General features: G+C 44.5%; 1 protein-coding gene across 4 annotated transcripts in view; it reads left to right on the top strand.

Moving 5' to 3' along the window:
* Positions 1–21,970, top strand: part of SUPT20H (SPT20 homolog, SAGA complex component) — a 393,294-nt gene that overhangs the window by 29,155 nt on the left and 342,169 nt on the right. For all 4 annotated transcript variants that reach the window (XM_085621731.1, XM_085621733.1, XM_085621730.1 and 1 more), the window contains exons 2-3: positions 17,219–17,296; positions 20,762–20,853. In XM_085621731.1, the coding sequence (XP_085477857.1) occupies positions 20,851–20,853 (3 nt within the window). In that variant the 5' untranslated portion in view covers positions 17,219–17,296; positions 20,762–20,850. The remainder of the gene's footprint in view (positions 1–17,218; positions 17,297–20,761; positions 20,854–21,970) is intronic.

Genomic DNA, 21,970 nt, shown 5'->3' with positions numbered 1-21,970 from the left:
AAACGGACACCAGACTTGGATATATATAAAAATACGATTCTTTATGTAAAAATAGGTATATATATCTCAGCAGACTTATCACAAGACCAATAACGTTTTCGCTATGCCACCAGGTTGTAAAGCAGGCAAATGTTCGTTGTTCGTAGCTTCAAATGGATACTTTATAGTCTCTTGCAAATGTTACTCGTGGTTCCAGTACTCACAGAGATCGGCTCCTGCGAACGGGGAAATAAGGCGTTGCGGGCCCCGAGCCCGATACTGGAACTTCTCTCGGGATGTGGAGAGTCGGCACAGGTCGGCGCGACCCTCAGCTTGGGAAGTGTTCTTGGGTCCTCAATCAGCAGGTGTGGGCACGTAGGCAGGCGCGGCCAGCGACCCTTTAGCACGGCGGTGCAGGAGGGTCTCCACAGCGGGGGCGGCGCGGCCAGAGATGTCCGGGGATAGCGAAGCGGGGTCGCAGGGCACGGTCAGTGCAGCTGGATGACCCGGCGTAGATCACAGTCGTCGGACGGCTTCCGGCGGGAGGGGTGATAGCGCGGTCAGCGCGCTCCAGTAGCAGGCGGTGACAGGGATGCAGGCGGCCTGGCCCGGGGACAGAGAGCGGCTCGGGACGGAGCGGGGCTCTCACGGGTTTGAGGCAGGCGAGCTTCTGAGTGTCACGGCCCTAGGAGGGGCGATGAGGGGCGCAGTCTCTTTCCAGCGGGATGCACACACGGCTCGAATTGGAGGACGAGCAAAAGCACAGAGGACCCACTGTTCCTGGGGTTCAGTTCAGGGGGCAAGCTCAGATCAAGCCCTTGGAGAATGTTCAAGCACAAAGTAGCAAAGTCTTTTCAGTAAGTCTCTTCCTCTCCTTTCTCAGCAAGGCAAGCAGCAGGCCAGCTCCTCCAGCGTCTTCTTCTCCTTCTAGTCGGGCAGAGGTTCTTTGTGGTAAACAGGATTCTGATTTCTTAGGAGCCAGGCTCCTACTTTTATACCATGATTCTTTTGTTCTTTAGCGCCAGGGGGCCTAGGCCTGGCTCAGTCCAGTTCTGGAGCACTTTGTTATGGTGACTCTGCTCTTTCCTTTCAGCAGCAGGGCAGAGACATCAGCCGCCCCACAGGGGGTGGCGCCGGCTTTGTGGTGGCAGAGCACAGGTCTATTCAAGAGTCAAGGTGTACTCCTCCCACCCATCCAGGTGTAATCTCTCTACCCACCACCTGGCAGCCAACCTGTCTCTGCGGATTCCCCAACCCTGCTCCTTACTGTTGCCAGGCAGAACACATACACACAGCAGAGGCGGACTGAGATGGTCAGGTCAGTAAATACTAACTTTCTAAAAGTAGTATTTACAAACCCAGGATATTAAAATAAACTTGACTACAAGAAGTATTTTATCATCCTGAGTTCAGGCATATCAAACTTGACACTTCTACCATGCTCTCTGAGTCCACTGGGGTCACAGCGTTGGCGTGATCCCGGCAGCCCATTCTGGCCTATGGAGAGCAGGTAGCCTTCAATAGTGAAGAACGGAAATGGTTGTAATTCACTACTAAGACATGCCACACACATCAGGGCATGTCCTACCTTATGCCTACAATGCACCCTGCCCTTGGGCCTACCAGAGGGGTGGCTAATATGTAGGTAAGGGAAGGTTTAGGGACTGGCAAGTGGGGGCACTTGCGCAGTCAGCGCGACGGTCCCGGACCGCGCACAGGGCCTGCGGTGGCAGACCCTAGACACACTTTACAAGGCCGCTTCCGTGGGTGGCGCAACCAGCGCTGCAAGCCCACCAGCAGCATTGGCATCCACAAGCCCTGGCACCCCTGGTGCACTTTACTGGGGACTGACAGTGAATCCAATCAACCAATCATGGACATCAATTACAGGTACACTTTACTTAGGGAGCACTTGCACTGCGGCACGGATTAGCCGTGGCGCAGTGCCCCGAGCGGACAACACCAGCAAAACAATCGAGGCACACCATCAAAAAGTGGAAGGGAAACTCACGCCAAGGTGCCAGGTCTAACAGTATTATTTAAAAGACAACCAACCATTCTCTGATATGCTCTTACTCTGAGAAAACTTTGACCGGAGACTGAATAAAATACACTTTTTTTCCCAGAAAACAATTGTCCAGTACATTTTTGTATTACAATAAAAATGTTGCCCCATGCTCACTGACAACATGTATTCCTTTGGCATCTTCACATCCTCTGCTACATGTACATGTATATCATACGTCACACACTTAAGTTGTGAAAATGTATTCCAAAGTACGGTTTTTAAGGTTAACAAATATGTTTTACATTTCACTATTGAAACCAAATTAATACAATGCAAAAAAATCTTTACCTTGTCTCTCTGATCTGTAGATAACTATCTTTTTATGAACTTGCCGATTTTTAGTCAAAAGTCCTGAAATGTATAAATAGCAAATATTTTTTTTAAATACGTTACCGGGAATAAAATATTGTTGCTTGATAATTAGGGGTGGGCGGAATTTGCGAAAGTGACTTTCGCAAATTATCGCGAAAATGTTAAAAATCTCCGCAAACACGCGGAAATATCGCGAAGATGCGGAAGTTTTTTTCCCGCCAGTTCGCGGTATTTTCTGCGGGGTCGCGGCTCGCCAACTTACCCATGCGGTTGCTCGTGGGCGCGGCCATCTTGTTTTCACTCTTCTCGCGGTGCATGATCGCGAGAAGAAAGACGTGATCGCGCGACCAATGACATTACTGCGGGCGCGAACTGTCGCGAGACAGCGCAAATGGCTACCAACAATCCAACATCTCGTGGAGAACGCGACCGGATCGGGAAAACTTGTCGGCGAACGCGGGGATTCAGGTAAGGCGATCGCGCGAGAATGTATTATTTTACAGCGCGAGCAAGAAACAAATTATCGCTAAGCTGCGGAATGCGGAAATTTTGACATTTTCGCGCTCTCCGCGGACTGCGAAAATGTCAAATTATCGCAATTTCCGCGAGCGGAACGGAAATTTAGCCCAGGCCTATTGATAATGCTTCTTTCAGTGAAATCAATATACTTACTTCTGTCACTAGATGGCAGTGTTGTACCAAATGAGAAATAGTTTTCTCCGGTAAATGACAACATTGTGATCTCTTTAGTTGGCGGCGAACCACTGATGTCAAAATGGTGGACGGCCCTTTATATATGTTTTTAGGAGGTTAAACCACAATTATGAACAAAATATGTTTCAGGAGGATCAACTTTTAAAAATAAGAAAAAACGTGACTAAATGTATATTTTAAATTACTGTTTGAAAATGGCAAGTGGCCTTCTTTGAAAGGTATTTCTGCCATCTTGCTTATGGAAACGTTTGTAAAGGTCACAGAAAGTGACGAGAGACAAACGTACACATTATTTACGTGACATTGGTCAGTTAAAGAAAAGGAATATGTTAATTTCAATGGAATGCGAGGAATGGGCCGTTTTATGTGTTCCGATGGATTACAGCAACAAAAAGAAGCGTGATAAATAGCTGCGTGGTAAATATCAGCGTGGTAGTGGCTCAGGCGTAGTAAAGTATGCGTTGTTCTGCCATGCGTGGTAATAAAATACGATGTAAAATCATACAATCCACCTAGACACTCAGTCTGCAAAGGCAGTGTGTGTGTGTCAGGGTACAAGGCCTCTAAGGCTGGCACAATAAGTGCTGCAGTCCTTAGGGGCCTTCTCTGGTCACAGTGCCCTGGGTACCTATGGTACCATTTACCAGGGGCTGACATGTGGTCAGTGGTGCCAATTGGGTTTAGGCTTTAATGCAGTTTTAGGGAAGGAACACAGGCCCTGGGTACCTGATTGGCAGGAGCCCAGGGCACACTCAGTCAAAGCACATCAGCAATTCAGCAAAAAGTGGGGGCATACCATGCAAGAAAGTGGGTACTTTCTCACACTCGTAGGTTAAGTTTAAACATTTTCCTGCAGTATAATTTCATAATTTCCCTATCTTTGCTCCACCTCTGTTTTTTTACCACTGCCAAACATAAATTGAGTTTTGCCTCAAAGCACGGTACTTGTACAAACATTATCACTCAACAGGCGTTCACACTGTCAGTCAAGCAGACATTCTTTTACACATAAATACACACATGTAGGGCATGCGACAGTTCAATGGACTGTACACGTACTTGAAACAGGGAAAGGTTCACGAAACCTGGATGGGTTTAAACACCACCAGAAGGGAAAGGAATATTAGTGACTCAGAATGTAGTATCCAGACCTCCCAGTGTCAGCGGAGGGCTCCCCTGATCTAAACACGGAAGTGCTTCTGTATAAATAATAAACCGCACCCATGCTACCATGCCGAACCCACAGTCAGGCTGCTATTGTTTATCCTATTGTGATAGCGTTGTCACCAACCTGACAACAACAATCAACAACATTTGCGCTGTGAGCTTTATCCCTTGTACTTAATGTTCAAGGTGTCATGATAGTGTGCCTAAGAAATGGAAATGTAAGCAAATGCAGTTTCTGAGAACACTATCCTGCACAAGCATGCAAGCAAATGTATGTCAAATGTCATAGTGTAGAAACAAAAGGGTGGTGTTTCTTCTTGGGAATATCACAACCACGTGGCAGTACTGTCCCACCAAAAGAGTGTTTGGAGCACAACATTGCTCCTATATTAGTGCTATAGGATTGTCTATGAACCTCCTGTTTGGCCTTAAAAATGTATAGTAGATCACAAGGACATTGAAATACAATAGATTGAATTGTTCATATCACGGTTGGAGTGGCTTCTGAAAATCCATTTGAAATCACCATAGTTGATTGAGTTTGTTTTTTGAAAAATGTATTTTTCCATAATGTAGACATGTACAAAATGGAAGCATAGTTTTTTTTGCCCTTTGGAAGGCAAAGAATGTTTGTGTTTTTTGTGAGTAAAAGAGTCACTATGAGGAGGTGCCAATTTCTTTACACTAGATTTTTGGCAGATTTGTTCAAATTACCACTGTTGTATCACACACTAGTTTTGGTTAATTTTCTTGCATACATACCTTAAGCAACTGTGTGCAGTCAAACAAAACAAGCCCGCCTCTTAGCCTTCTTATCAGCCTACTGTGAAACGGTTTATAGAAGAGATAGAGAAGCAATGATAGCACAATTAGAGCTTACTTTTTGTCTCGTTCTGTGCTTGGGGGAAATGTTATTTAATGTGTAATTCAGAGGCTTCTTGGTATAGATTTGTTTACATTGCTTTCCTGAATACGATGCTGTGCTTTGAGGTGAAGGAATAGAGGAAGTGAATTCCGTAGGAAAAAGTCTGGAATGCATAGCACTCTGCCCCTGTAATGGTTGACTTGTTAAGAGGACCATACCTTGATCTTAAAGAGGGCCTCTGTCCTCTTTAGATGGACTTGTAGGATAACGCTCTACTGTGTAGGTTAATATGTGTGTTACATTGGGTATTCAGTTTGAGTCATTGTTCACTCAGATGTCAGTGGAGTGCCATTAATGCACGTGAGAAATTGTTTGAGCGCTTCAGGCGCATATTGAGGTGAGTGACATGATTTTGCACTCTTCGAGGGTTGACTATTTAAGTCATTGGTAACGCTCCATAAATTCAATTGCTTTAATCAGTTGTGGAAGTTCCCAATGCTTGTACAAGAGAGATCCATTGAGACTAGTGCCAGAGCAGCAGCATCATTCGTCAAAGGACACAAAGGTGACAGGTAGCATTTTTAATGACGATGTTTGGTCTATAATCAGTGATAGGTGATCAGACATTGAGACAGCGAGAGCCCAAGAAAAACAGTCAAATGGCCGGGTTTCCCAAACCCAGGTACAGTATCTTGATCTGAAGGGTTTTTTAATAGCCTGTGTTGATACATCTAGTTTTGGATCTTTTCAGGTGCTCCATACTGTGCCACGATCCACAAGTTTGACGGGAACGTGCATTTGAGTGTCACAGTTCTGTCTGAAGTCATGAACAGGGCTTTGGGACAGCACTGGTCTGTGAAGAACCACCACATGTGAAATGATTGAGTTGGAAATGCAGGAAGCCAGGTTTACCTGACAGAAACAAGGTGAACCTTGAACTGTCCCTTGGACACTTCAGATGTTTAAGTGTGGGTGTATTGATATGTTGTGGTTGGGCGTTTCAAATGACGCTTCCAGATAGATGATTAGTGTGCACACATCGCTGTAGTCAAATGCACTGAGTTTCTGTCCTCTAATATTTACCAGAGTGGCCCTTACTGTCATTGTTTGTGGAGCCAAAACTAAATGTACTGAAACAGTTGTTCTGCTCCACACTGATGTGCTTATTATTGTTTTGAGACCATTTGCTAGTCAGGGGAAGTGATAGTTTTGATGTTACCCTGCAGAGTGTCTGTTTCGAGCTGCGACCTGGTCTTGAACTGTGGATCTCCTTGGTTTGGGTACAGATAGAAAGGGAGAACCTTAATACTGTATCCTGAAGAATTCTTTAGCTGATTTGGCAGCTTTGGACACAAGAGTGTGAAAGTGGGCTGATCTTTTCAACCAACAGTTCGGTTGAATCTGTGATAATGTATGGGCAATGAGTACAGTAAGGAGGTTAATGTGCTTTGCTTCTCTGCCTTTCCTCCGTTCTTCCCTGGCATTTCAGAGGGCATAATTCCACAAGAACTATTTGCATACCAGTTTTGTCCCTGGCTTTACAACTGAGTAGCACTAGTCGAGGACGGTGGTCTTGCTTGCATCCATTTATTATGGAGAGCTGTCATGTGGTGCTACTGCACATGGTAGAGTGCAAAGTAGGGTGTCCATATTGATGTAACACTGTTTTTGTACAAAGAAACATTAGTCTTGCAGGCAGAGACCTGCATATCTGGAGGTGAGCTCACCTGGTACTGTGAAACTTATGTGTGTGTGATCCAGGAGTAGGTCGACTGAAATATCTATTTTTGGATATATGAGAATTTTGTGATTGATGATGTCACAGACATGATGATGCATTTTGGCCATTTGTAAGAAGCAGTGGTGGTCCTGGTTATTGACTACATCTTGCATTTATACATGGAATAGGTCACAGGGGTGTGGAAATTTTTCCAAAATCTACTTGGCCAAGGGACAAAATGTTTCACCGATCTACTTGTCCTGGGAAGGTAACTGCTTGCCCCGCCTATTCCATAAATTACTATGGGAGGTCTTCACGAAGAGAACCTGCACTGCAATCAGTGCAACATACTTTGCAATATATATTTCAAGTGCAAGTCCAATTATGCAATGCATTGTCATGCACTCTTAAATGCAACTGTTGTAGGGTGGCTGTACAGCATGCGTGCAGATGTGTCAGTGTGCATTGCACCCAATTATCAACTAATTTGCATGTAAAACATTTTCATATTAAGAGAAATAGTACCTAAAGGCAGAGTGCAGACTTATAATTTACTACATTTCTGGAAGTGTTTTTGGCACAGACAAGACTGTCGAAATATGAACCTGTAGGATAGAAGGGTGTTCATCATAGGACGAACTCATAGCTGTCCAGCTTCAAAAATACTCAGATGTGATGCTCTGATAAACTTGTGAATGGGAATAGCTGCACTTCTTGGCAGAGCTTACGAACGGTTCATGGGGCAGCAAAATCAAGTAGCAGATGTGCTGCGGCTCACTGAGGCAGGATACTTAAGTACAAATACACAAGAGGCAGTAATAGGCAGTTAAATAAATCTCTCCTTTTACACTTCTGATCAGGTATGGTGTGTTTATATTATTGGGCACTCACCGCTACATCTCTACATTCTTCTCCCACACAAAGAGCATATGCAGCACTGGCAGTAGCAGTACAGGGTTCTCTCTTGCATATAGTAATGGCAGCAGCTGAGTAAGCTACCCTAACATGAAAAAGTGCAGCTCACCAATTGATGTTCAAGTTTGTCTCTCTCAGATCTGTAGGACATGTAGCAGCAGTGATATCTTTATACTCACAAAGCTGGAAAGCAAGCGTTAGTCTCAGAGAAGGGAAGGAGTGTTAGTTTGAAAAGACAGTAAATCTAGAAGTGCAGAGCTGAGCATCATTGAGACGGGGGCTAGTGAGTAACTGCAACCACTCAGCATTCCATGTCACACCTAGCAAGGATGCCCAGGCTCAGTCACAGTAGAGTTGGAAACTTTGTCCTGACCTCTTGGATAGTCAAATGGTATCTGGTGAATGAAGTTTGTTTATTCTTCAGCGGATTTAGATCCAATAATAGCTGAACAAACACCCAAAGCGCCACTACTTTATTTTACTTTCCTCTCATGACATATCAGGGCTGGTGGCTTAGTGGACTAATGCGTCCACTGTAGGGCTCTGTGTTTAACCTCATGGTCACAGGTTCAAATCCTGCTGGGTCCACTCAGCCTTTCATCCTTCTGAGGTCGATAAAATTAGTAACATTGAGTTGGGTAACAATAAACAAATGTTATTCAGTGTGAAGATACCCTTCTGGGTGAACATGTGCTTTAAAAATGCACGTTAGGTTATCAAGCCAGGACACAGGCGTAAACACTGAGGCACTTTCCCTGTACCTCTTGCACTGCATGTGGTATAAAGTCCGAGTTCAGGATTCTTTCCTTTCACCTTTAAAACTGGGAAAGCTTCAGAATCTGCTTCATCTGTGAATGGAAAGCACCATGCTTGTCGTATGGGCATTTATTTTTTGCAAAGGTATTGGTGTGCTTTTCATGAGCACCAGTTACATTACACAAGGTCATGAGCATTTGTTTTTAGGACAGAGCAGATTAAGTGATCTGCCCAGAATCTCAGGATGTTTAGCAATGGTGAGACTTGAACCTGGTCCCCAAGGTTCAAAGTCGGCAGCTCTGGCTGTAACTGGGGGGTTGGGAGCTGGGTGGGTATGTGTGTGTGAAGGGCATAGGGATGGTGGTTGGTAAAATGGTGGGGCAGTCCCACTCTCGCTTTAAAAAAAGGGGACTCTTTGCTCCCTTCTTTCAGTCTGGAGTCTATGACAGGAGGCCCTCCGCCTACCTCTTCTCCTGCCCTGCTCTCCAAACCCCATGGCAGCAAGTCCTGAATACTGTATTCAGAGGGCAGTGTGAGTGCAGCAGTGGTATCAGGCACAGCCTGCGAGCTGTCTGCTCAGTGGTTGAAGCGCATTAAAAAACAGTATGGGAACTGTGATGCTGCATGAAAAGGGGGAGGCAGTGTTAGAGAGCCTGTAAGGGGGGGGGGGGGTCAAAGTAGTGGCTAAAAAATACAAATATTCTCTAAATTTTTGTGGTCTTTCACCTTCAGGTAACTACATGTATAATAATGGACAGCTTTAGTTGAAATGAAAGTTACGTTAATCAGTGGGATATTATGAAACCTCTATTAGTTCATGCACTGACCAACCCATTAACATTTAGCACAACAGGCAGGAATCTCTCTGACAGACCGTCCTAGGCACTGGCACCCACATGTGCAGACTGCACATGCATCTCTATGGAACGGTGACTGTGCAGGTTTTGCTGCAGAGTTCTGATGCTAGCCACAAGCATCCATCTTGCAGGACACTCGTCTCCACCAACTGTCAAAAGAGCCGGGCCAGCCCTGGATTACTTGGGGTAGAGGTGGAGGCTGTGAGATGCCTGTACACAGGGTCTCTGCTGAAGGAGGTTCTGGTCACCGCAGGTGAAGGGGGCAATGATTCAGCTCTTTATCTGCAGGGGCCTGTCCTGGAGGCTTTGATTCCACCTAGTAGTGACACTGAACCAGTGACAATGTGGGCTTATGACCCTGAGATCCCTGAAAATCATTTCTGTAGTCAGAATGAAAAATAATGTGGATGGGCGAGTGCAGGCATCGAGAGGGATTTTGGGCTGGGAATGAGGTTGAGGGGCAGCAATAGGGGGGAGAACAACAGTCTAAACAGTCTTAATGTACCTCTAACGTATCCAAGCATTGAGCCCACTTTGTCTAAATAGAGCTTGAGAAAATCTGATCACGTCACAGGCAAACTGACACTTTCAGATTACAGCCTCCATTCCCTATAAGAAGACAGCTAAGGAGGTCGAGAGTATGCTGCAGTGATTGGTTTGTAACCTAAGTGCCATAGATATGAGTATGGTAGTTTGGTAGGCTTTTGCACCTGCTACCACATACAAGGTAAAAAGACACCTGCAGTTCCCCTGCTCCGACCCCAGTGGCTTAGATCATAGGAGGGGGATTTGGGGAGGAAGAGACAGGGCCGATGCGCTTGCAGCACATGGCTGCAGGCAGCACTCACGATCCTCACGAGCCAAGCAGTTTTTCAAAAGGTAGTTAAACAGACACATGTTACAAAAAATAGCAGGAAAGAGAGCATGAAACATGGGCCTGTGAGAGAAAAATAAGGCGAGGGAGAGTGAATGAGACGGATAGTGTTAACACATGTCACAGTGTGTGCAATGTGAGGCACACACACTCTATTAGGCCACCAATGAATGAGTGTCTGAGACATGAGACTGATTCGGGACCCTGGAATTTCAACATCTTTTCGTCTTTACATATATTATGTAACAGCACACAGCGGCTCACTGTTCACCACCTTAAATCTCATACGGGCAAAAAGTAGACAAATTTGATCAGGCACTTTGCAGGTAACAGATAGCAGCTTCTGTCCCGAAAGGAAATTAATATAAATCACCCATCCGCCCCATCAATTATTTTTTTTTTTTAAGTTCTTGGTAGTTTAATATTTACTTGCTGACAGCTCCTTATTCCTCAAATTCTTTATCTTTATGGTGCACACAGCCAGGTCTTCTGTGAGTTGTGCCTGGCTTTTTCTCCTCAAGTTTAGGGTTATTCCTCTCCTCAGTTGGAAGTCCAGCAGCTCTTCCTTTAGGGCAGGAAACAACGATAGTATTTTGAGTGTCCGAGGCTATGTCTGAGCCTTGAATCACCCGTTCGGAGGTGGGATCCAGTGCTCCTTCCAAATCCACAGTGAGTACGACAAACTGGCTCCGGGAGACCAATCTATCCAGTTCTAGGGGGCATTGGAGGGAAGCTGTCTTCATCTGTTTGCTGCTCTTGCCCCAGTCGCCATCCAGTTCTGGTGTGTAATGGAGCCGGCCTGTTTTTCTTCGCCCTGCAATCATTGTTTTCATTACACAACTGCAGAATGAGGCATCCGAGGCCGAACTGTTTGTGGATTACCGTGGGGCAAGGAGGGCGAGGAGGCGACCCGCGAGGAGGTGCAGCACTCCGGCTGGGGCGGTACGGGAAGGAAGTGAATGGGAGGGAGGGAGAGGGAAGATGGAGAGAGAAGAGGAAGAGAGAGCAGACAGGGACAGAAGATAAAGAGAGAGCTAGTGAAAAGGAGGAGAGAGGGGCAAAGCAGAGAGAGGGAGAGGGGCTAACGCGAAGAGGAAGAGAGACAGACAGGGGGAGCAGATTCAGAGAGTGAGTAAAAAGCAGAAGAGAGAGTAAGAAAGCCGTCCCATCACTCCACCAGCTGTAATGAGCAATACAGGGTAAAACAAACATATTGCTCATTTGCTATAATGCTACCGTGTGGTGTAGCTGAGACACTGATCACCGGAATTTGAAATATTTTCAACCCGATACAATTCTTTAACGCCACATTTAGTATAATATGAGCCGTTGCATAGCAGAGCTCCACTTACACAACAGACCACTCCAAACCCCAAGTTAGCGCGCTCGGTTTTCTTTCCTGGATTCTGAACTGAGCACTAGCATAATACCGTTATTGTCACTGCAATCCGTTGAGCTCTCGGCGGGATCTTTGCATTTTTTTTCCTTCGCGAGCAGAGAGAATAAAGTTAACTGTACTCCTACACCCCGCCCCCTGGTGCCGCAAGCTCACTCGGCATTAACCGGGTAACATTAATGCCAGCCACCCTTTCTCCTCACCTCTATCTCGGGTCACGCCACCAGCACTGAAATATTTCTGCTACCCTCATGTTAAAATTGAGACAGCTTCCTCGTGGTTCTGCATGTCCACCCCATTAAGCTTGAGAAAGCGAGACTACCGCTTATTGAGACTGACGTTTCAGTCCCCCAGCCAATCACTGGCGAGAGCCCAGTCCTGGGCTGCTAGCCAATCACAGGCCTCAAAAGTGTCTCCGGCTCTCTGGCTGCCTTTCTGATTGGCTGCGAGTCCCGAACTGCCCCCACCTGTATTATGCATGCGGTTTAATGTCTACTTGTCCATCGGACAATATAGGCATTAAATCTTCTTGCCCGTGGTAAAAATCAACATGGCTCGGACGTCGGGCGATATGATTTCCCCACCCCTGGGTCAAAATGGCCCAGTTTGCTAACAGGAGGAGGCATGATGATTTGGTCAGTAAGTTTCAGAGGACCGTAGAATCATATATTCAAACAAGGAACCTGGGTGAGTGATGCTTTTCACAAGCTGGTGCCTGATGGACTGATAGCTCAGGCTATTTCATTCATTGTGCCGAATTGTAGATTTGGATATCATATAAATGCAATTACAATAAAATACAATAGCAACTCTAACACCACACCAATTAGTCCTGTTTCTTTGGAGGACATTGTAGATAGTCCAGAGAAGATCTTGGAGAATAAATACAAATCCTTAAGCTAAGTTTCAATGGCAAGGAGGAGGTTATGGGGAGACTAGAAATACCTTCATTGAATTGCAAGGTGGGCTGGAGGGCCCAGCACCCAAGGCTATTCTCATGGAGGGTTAGCCACAGGTGATGGGGGTTAATTTGCAAGTTTCTTCAGTGGGTATAAGGGAATGCCGCTTTTTGCTTGATCACCCTCAAGTTTCAACTGATGTTTGTTTTTCGACACTTGATAGTGCACTGAACCCTGTCCAAAAGGTCTCTGTGTCAGTGCTCTGACCCTTAAAACGTGTATGCGTGATTGACTCACGCACGATTGGTGTAAGTTAACTTACTTATAAATACCTGGTATATGCTACCGGGGTACCCAGGGTCTGTAAGTTAGAGTCCCTCATGAACTCCAGCACTAATTGTGCCACCACAAGTGTGACAAAGCAAAGCAAGACTCCCAGTCTGCCATTGCTGGCTGGCAGAACAGTTTTCGAACTGATAACTCGACTTTGCCATTTAAGCTTATGACAAAGCCCAGGGCTTCCTTTTGACTATATATGTCACTGCTCGGGTAAGCCTAACAGGCCCTAATGCAGGGTGCTCTATTAAAAAGTGGGACAGTGTTTTTACATGTCCTAACAGTAAAACCCCCAAATTGTTGGTTTTTTTGCTGTAGAAAGGTTAGGAGTCTCTGTGGCTGGTACAGGGTTACGCGCCGACAGCTCGGCTGTGCTTACTTCTGAATGGAATTATTAAAGTGGGTACGTCAAGGTATCAAAAGAATAGTTGCATTAAACTCAACTGGATGCTCAAGTAAAATTGAATGTAACTTTTAGGTAAATGGTAAATTTAGAAAGTTACCACTCTGTTGCTCAAGTTTTCCAGTCACTGTTTATGGTTGCTGGCCACGAGATAGCCTACTTCTCTCCTGGGGAGAGGTGTGAATCACTGTCAGGAAGGGACATTAAGGGTCTGCTGTTGAAAGAGGTGTTACCTCTTCTTGGCAGTAAAGCCAAATAGGGTGAGCCCAAAGCGTGAACTTCAAAGGGTAAGCCGCCTTTGAAGGGCAAATGGTGGACACATACAAGAGGGGTTGCTGTTTAGTTCTAGTAGATAGGTTGGCATCTGGGGCAGAGATGGGGAAACAGTTGCAAAACTAGTTTTACTGTGGGTGTTTTGCCTTTGGTAGCCACACCTCAAGGGTGGGCTACTGAGCTCCACACACTAAGAGAAGAATTCTGTTAACTTGGGAGTGGGATGAATATTACATTCTGGGATAGCTAGCAGCCACACTTGACAGGAAGCTGTCATCAGGCAGCGGCGGATACCTGGTAGCCCATTGGATAGTAGCCACCGTATCCCACAAGGTAAGTTCTGGGTTTAAAAGTGGCACCACTCCGATCCAGTCCTCAGATCACCTCTGCATTGTAGAGACGACTGAGGAAGGACTGTTCTGCTGCTCCCTGGAACCGACAAAGAGAGGCTGTGCCAAAGACTGGACTGATCCCTGGGATAACAAAAAGAGGACCATGCTTGTGGTGCTCTGCTTGCGTAAAGTTGTCCCTAGGTCCCAGACGGAACAAGTGACTCTAAGAGTCAGTTGGCTAACCTCCTGTTACAGCTACAGGGCCACAAATTCTCAAGAAGCCTGCTTTGACAAGTTGGTCACTGCAATCACTTGACCTTTACTGACTGCAGAGCGCTGACTTGGGGACAGAGTTTCGATGCTCAGAAGTTTTACATGACTTTGTTGGACCTGAGAGAGGTGTCTGAGTGCAGTTTGTTGACCCAAGACCGACACTAACCTCAGTTAAAATGGGCTGCTGGTTTTGCTGTAACATAAGACAAGCAGACCTGGTTTTTGGCTGGACTTCTACCAGACTTCAAGGGACCTTGATCTCTGTGGCTAAAATCGCCCCACATGTTCGTGGACTGAGGGGTAGTCCCAGAAAGATATTTCAGTGGACCAGCATTCTTCAGCAAGGTAACTGTCCTGCTAAGCCTCATTGGTCACTGTGAGACTCTCCCTGCCGGAGTCATTCGCCCAGACCGGGCTGGATTAGTCATGCTCAACTTTACAAAAGTGATAGTTGCCAATGCTTGCTTGTGATTTCAATGAAAAGCAGAAATGTATTATTTGCTTACTAATTTATATCTTCTGAACCCTGTGGTAGATTTTATAAAATCGTATCAGATTTTCTTTGTCTCGTGTGTAGGAAACTGCCTCTTTATATGGTATACCAAAATGAGGTATACTGTCCAAAAAGTCAAGGTGTTCCCTTATGAGTGGACAGGGCTTGCTCTAACAATCCTAAGGTACTCTTCTAGGAGGTAGTTTGGTGGAACAGCCTTGGGCATATCAGAGAGGAGTGTTAGACATCTGCAAACACACGAAGAGTCAATAAATGATGCACACGACTCAATAAGGATATCCACACCAATTTATAACTAGCCTTGGCATAGCCAATAGGTCTCACTCTTGGGACCTTATAATTATTTAGTTATGCAGCACAATATCCTTAGTGCAACAACATCAACCATTGCATGGCTAAACACTTATAAGGTCCCAAAAGCGAGACCTATTGCCTATGGTAATGAATCACATCAATGGGGCATCGCAGTTCTGTAGCTGATGGTAAGGTGACTTAATGTTAGCCTGAATTAGAGAAACGTTCAAATACAATCTATCAATATGCATTCTATAACCCAAGTAGTAGTGAGTCACTTGGTGCAATTTTCAGAGGCTGCAATGTTATCCTGTGGGGGAAAACGGAATACAGGCAGAGTACAGCGACTTACAAGACCAATCTCTTGGACTTAAGGTGAATATAGGGCAAGGCCCAAGGCAGCAACAAGCGGTCCCACTGGGTGGCACTTGTACGGCCGGGTGCAGACGTGCAATATAGCATCCGCTGCCCAATGTTAGTCAATGGGGATCGGTCTACTTGAAAATAGGCTGCAGGCTTGGATTGAAAGGCCATTTGGGCTGAACCAAAAAGGGGGCTCAGGCCTCAGGATGCTCGGGACGTGGGGACACCTTTTCTTCTTCTTGCCAGGCCAGGGGCGACTGTCCCTGAGGTTTTCTGAGGCGTCGGGTGTTTGTCACCGGGTGCACTCGCTGTCAGGTTGGGCACACTAAGAGGCTGCAGGTGGCATAGAGGGGTCCCCTTCTCACAAACCCAAGGTGGGCTTCTTCGCGGGAGAACCATACTGGCACCATTGGTCCACTTCAGGTGGGGCTTGGAGTGATGGGTGCAGTGGTGCTGGCCAGTGTTGGGTTTATGCGGTCTTGGAGTCCTCACAGGTCTTTCTGTGGAAAAATGCAGGGGAACAGCTCAGCTTCCCCACAGGAGTCCCTAAGTCTTGGCAGAAGTGCTGGTAGTACTCCCAGGTTTTTGGAGGTACAGCTGCTTGTAGGGTGAATCGACTTTGACACAATCATCGGGAACAGCAGACAGGCCAGCAGCGTTGGCTCCAAGTCAGTTGCTTCTTCCACAGTTCTTGCTTTTTGCACCTCTTCGGTCCTCCTTCTTTTGTTTGGCAGGATCTAATTTCCTGGTGCCAGGGGCTTCCCTAAATACTAGATTTAGAGGTGTTGAGGTAGTAGCCAATGGACTAGTTAACCCTGGGGTCACTATGACCCCTAAATGACCACTCCCTCGGGGAAGTGGGCATAACCCTGTCCCAGAGTTTCTAAGTTTCCCATCTCCAAGGTGGAAGACTTTGAAAGGTCGGATCCACTTCAGGTAGCTCTGCTTAGGGGTGGTACTAGCCTGGTGGTGGGCACGACTAACTGACTACTAATTTTACCACCTTCTCTGGTGCCAATGGGGCTCTGGACAAAAGGGGTTCGGCATCCTCTCCTGTGAGGGAAGCCAGATTTGCATATCAAAAGGCAGCAGGCTCTTTCAAGCCCCTTGCCTTGGAATGCTAATTCACAGGTCATCCTGTGGGAGGGTGTTTAACCACTGTCTGCCTGAGCAGGCTTTGTTCTTGACCTCCTGAGAGCAAAGACGCTCACCCCTGGGGGTCGGAAACATGTCGGTTGTGGCATATATACTAGTAGTTTGTAGGTTTTCAAGGGCACCTCTAAGGTGCCCTCTGGGTGCATGTATTAATAAAACAGTAAAAGCAGTATATTTGGGATGAAGAAGTTGGGTGTGAAATCTTCTTAGTGAGCAGAATGCTAATATTCAGCTGCAATGTTTTTCATTTCTGGAGTGAGGATATTAGAAAAGATATAATTGTTTTTTTCATGCTGAGGGTTGAGGGGTGGAATATATCAAATAACACAGATCCCTCTTGATTTCACATGTCCTGGTATTCAGTGTGGAACATTTGTGTGTGCAGCCGAAGACATGTGGGAGCAGATCAGTTAGACCATCGTTTGTATCTACCTTAGAATTTGCATTTTCTTGTCTATGGAGAATTACAGACTAAAGCCTGTACAAGTTTATCTTGATAGTTTGGTCATCTTTTTTTTTCTTTCTAATCATACTTCAAATTAATTGGTTTAAGCAGACTGCACTTACTTCATCATAACATTCATTTCTTGTGAGGTTCAATAACACCCTAAGGATGCATATCTATGCAAGTCCTTGTCTCTATTTCAGCAATGTAGGTTTTATCTAGTTAATTATCCATCCACCTAATACTCCAGCGAGTTGTGAAATTGATTTGCCATTTAAAATGATTATTTCTTGTTTTTTGTATTCCAGGAGATGCCTGCTGTACTGAGAGCATGCCTCTCTGAAGCCCTCAAAGAGAGCTGTTTTCCAATATTAAAGCCCTGAAAGGTGGGTAGAGTATTTGCTTGGTCAGAAATCTGTGCAGCCTGTTCATTGGCCAGCAATGTGATTAATGGCAAGTTTGATCATTCTTTTTTCTCTTTATTGCTTAGCGAAGGTCAGACTCAGTTCTTTCTCACTTTACATTCGATCTGTGGCGCTCGCCACAGTTCTCTTTCCTATGGCGGTCATATCGGGTGAGGGGAGGCTGTGGGAAACAATGTTTCAAGGTAAGGTACCAGGCTTTGTTCAAAGGTGGTGATGTGGATCGTTGGGGATCATGTATGACTCATGGGTGCCCCCTAGCTCCTGCAACAACGTCTCCCTTCCTACATGTTTCTTTTACCTTCTCTTTGTGTTAAAGCGCTGTTTTATCGCTTCTGTTAATATATTTGAACTTTACGGGTGAGTCTCTTTCTTTTTGTCTTTGTCTGTCCCTCTTTTACCACCTTACTGGGAGCCTCTCTTACAGTTTATCGGGTCATCCTTTCCACAGGGTCATTTATCCTTTATCTTTTTACAATGGTGTATTTTATCTCGATCTGTGCGTCTCGGTGGGTCTCTCTTACCTTTTCTTTTGATCTCGTATGAATTATTTTTAATTTCGTACTTTAACCTTTATATTTCTAATGGCCTTTCTTTTTTAATCCATTTTCTATGAATCACTCATTTAACCTTTGGGAAACCTTTTATATCTTTTTTTTTTTTTTGGTCTTATTTTTCTTAATATGTCTTGCTTTATCTCTTTCTGAGACAGTTTTTTCATATCTATTTTTATGGGTCTCGCTGTTATCCTTTCTGTGAGTTTCTCTTTCTGCAAGTCTCTTTTACTGTTTCTCTTTTTCTGGTTCATACCTTCCTCCGAGCTCCTACTTCCCTTTTAATTCTTTACCTTTTTGTGAGTTTCTCTTATTTATTTTATTTTGTGGGACTTTAGTTCCATCTCTATCTGTGTGTCTTCTTTGTTTTTTCTAGGAGTTTCCTTTAACAGTCTGTCTTTCCTCTGGTTTTCTTGCTCTACCTTTCCCAATGTCTGGATACACGCTTAGCCTTGTTTCTCAGTTTCTGTAATGCCATTTCTTTCCATAGATAATTTCTCTCCCTTTCTGGCATTCATTTTCTCTAACTTGCTTCCTCTGTTTTTGTAAGCTTGCCGTTCTCCAATCACATACAATAATATAGATATACAACCTCCTAAGAATATACAAACCTCACCACATGACCAATGTAATGGCACTTAAGAACAGTCCTACCCTCCTTTCACACCACATCCTCTCCATTGGCCCCTTAAACTACAAGCTCTATCCTCACCCTCCCGACCTTCCCTCCTCCACCACCTCTTCCCTAGGCTCTTCAAGACAAGCACTTCTCCACCCTTAGACCAGCTTTCCTCATTAAACTCTAAAATACCTTTACTAAGTGCTTTCTCGTCTTTTCCTAGTAACACCTCCCATCTCACCCTCTCCGAAACACTATCTACCTCTTATCACCAATTCCATCTCTGAACCCTTTTCCTTCTTCCCATCCCCCATCTCTTTGCAGAATAATGGATAGCTACATAAGAAAAAGCCTGACGCCAAACACCTTCTTGAATGCAACATTCCAAGTTCACATTACTGTCAAGTAATCAATAAAGATCACTCTGTCACTCTGGAAAGCCCCAACCTTGACCATCCGAAAAGAGGAATGAAGGACAACGCCAGTTTCGAATTGGAAAGCTGTCAACTGTGGCCATGCATTAAAAACAAAGAAGGGGCTCTCTAAACCAACATCAAATAAAGCGGCTCAGGAAACCCACATGCTCTTGTGAAGAGAGACCCTGGATATCAAGACAGAGATAGTGGGATAGTGAAGCAATAGAACAGGGGACACAGGACAAGGTATTTTACCAGGACAGAACTAGACTTAGCAGATTTACATACTTTCCTGACCTAAACAGCACATACTTTTGGTTTACACTGACCACTACTGCAGCAGCTTGACATTAAAATCAGTTTATGCATGAAACAATGATAAACCCAACCACACACAGGAAACTCTTAAAACTAAGATAGCACAGTTGTATCTACACAACAGGTAGTTTTTCAAGACCCAAAGTAGGAGAAATAACTAAAACAGCTGACACAGGTTAGCCAGATGTTCAAGTGCCCCGCATACCTACCCTGAAGAACCAATCCTAAAACACCGCAGTCTGAAATGTTTTACTGGCATGTCGCACTGACCTTCCCTCTGTTTATAACACAATGGAGGGAAATCCAAATAACCAGCCCAACATACATCTCAATTAAGGATCCCTGTTTTCCGTTTTTACTGATTTTTACAGATAAGTACAGGCAGAAAACATGTATTTACTTTTAAATGTGGATAAAAATGGAAATTGGGTTGCTTTTTGAGTAATTCTAAATACTGTCTGTCAGGCCAATAGATGTGTGGCTTGATAGATAAGGGGGTCGAAAAAGAAAGGAATTTTAGTAAAGAGGCTTTAACAGCAGCAGATATGCACAAGGTTGATACTGACATTTGCATATTTTCATATAAGTGCACTGATTTATCTTCTGCAGGTGTTCACAGCACTGAAACCCGGCAAACATTCAAGCATGAGTGCATATTTATCGGTTAAAAAAATTTGGAAATCTACTACTTTCAGCTTAATTTTCCACAAAACCCAAAATAAATATCGATAAATACAGATACAATTAGCAAAAAATAAATATGGATAAATACAGTCGGAATTGGCAAAAAAAAGTAAATACCCTAAAACCGGGAGCCCTAATCTCAATACATTGGGCATGGTCAATCCACAGATAGCCTCGTGGATGATCATCAATAGATGAACAAACAGACACCCACGTCTGCAAGTAAGGACGTGCTATATAAAAAGATAACAAAGCATGATATCCATTTCTTTACCACTTTTCTTGTAATTCCATTCATCTATCTTTCCTGTTCCTCTGTCATGCTCTCTTCATTTTCTAGTCCTTTCCTAACACCAGCTCTCTCTCCTAAGTCCTACACTGATTGGCTCTCCCCTCCCACCAGCGTAGGTGTACTTCCTTCTTTCAGTATCATGTAGAGCAGCGGCCTGGAAAGAGGTAAGTGGCCATCACCTGACCTTGAGAATACCCCTTTCTTTCCATGTCCTACAGGCAGTAAAACCGATGCAACGGCAAACTGTTTTCTCTTCTGATTTGCGATTGTCTTCAATTTACTTGTAGTAGATTAATATTTGTGATCTGCTACGATTTGAAGGGATCCATGCCTTTCCACGTAAACTACCAGCATTCTGTTGGCAAATATAGGAGACTTCCCCTACAGGGAACAGGATAGTCTCATGAATAGTAGGGTGCCGAGATTACGGCAGATCGCAATATAAAGTTCTAGGAGCTCCTGCAGCGGTATGACCCAGCATTATATACTGCTTGTTGCTTCATGTCCTCTGAATGCTTAATTTGTGTTTTATTTTTCATCACACAGGACTGTAAACCTGAACAAACAACTATGATTGCCTATCTGCTGCTCAGCAAGTGACAGCCAATTGGACATCCTGTCTGGCGTCTTACACAATGGTAAGAAACAACAAGTTGTGTGTTTCTGTATAGCATAATACAGAGACATAAGCAGGAATACACCTTATTTAAAAGTGGCAATGCAGAAAAGTGAGTGGGAGGGATCTTGCATCGTCTGCCCGAGCACATGATTCTCAAAGTATATTCTGTGGGCTACTCCTGACAAAGCACTTCCTCCCACCAGATCCTAAACTGAAGAATGGTTAACTGGAGAAGTTTAATAGATCGTACAGATCGCAGGATATTCTAATCCAAATCCTGTAGAGAATATTGTTTTAACTACCTCCATCCCACATTACTCCTGCTTTATAGAAACCGATGTGATCTTTAATGGGGTCTCTGTATGAGATCGTTCCTTCAGGGCTGCCAGCTGGATAAATTAAGCGTGTTATGGAAAGACATAAAATGTTTATAAGCCTTTATCTGTGGTCTGGTCTGACCTCTGTTTATAAATTAGATTAAGATTTGGCAGAAAGCAACCGGTCCCCATTTCTAGCTGAACACAGTTAAAGTATTTGTGTGTATGTACATATTTATGAGGGATATCTATTCCAAATTCTGTTTGAGCTCAGTCATTAGCATTCAGAGTTGTTTCTGTTTTCTATTGTGCTGTTGTGTACGTTCATTCTATTTGTTTTTGATAAGCATATGTGAAGAAGATGCCTAGTTTCAAACTCTCTTAACAATACAGGGCTGTATGGGGCTGAATTTAATAATACTAACCATAGTACTTGCCTGGGAGAAACTTGCATCCCTTGGTTGTGCAAAGTTGTGAACTATAGTTGTGAGCTGGAAGTTTCTGTCTGGCATCTGCATCAAAACAAACCATCTGAATTTTAGAGAAAATCGAAATCACAAACTTGATATACTTCTTTCAAAGCCAACTAAATGTTGCTCATTATGCGCCACTACAAATCTCACTCACTCCAATAAGTTGCCATCATATAGAACTCTTCATATATGAGATTCCCTTTATGAGGAAGCCCCTGGCAGAAAAGATATTTAAATGGCTTTTCCACTGCAAACAAACCCAACAAGTCATAGACCAAGATTTGTCTACTCCTCTCTAAGGTATCCTGTGGCTCCTTTTGGTAACTCATTCAAGCTCAGTACCTAA

This window comes from Triturus cristatus, chromosome 8 (genome assembly GCF_964204655.1).
Source record: "Triturus cristatus chromosome 8, aTriCri1.1, whole genome shotgun sequence".
Classification (NCBI taxonomy): domain Eukaryota; kingdom Metazoa; phylum Chordata; class Amphibia; order Caudata; family Salamandridae; genus Triturus; species Triturus cristatus.
Note: the sequence above shows the minus strand (reverse complement) of the source record. Positions and strands in the feature narration are given on the sequence as shown.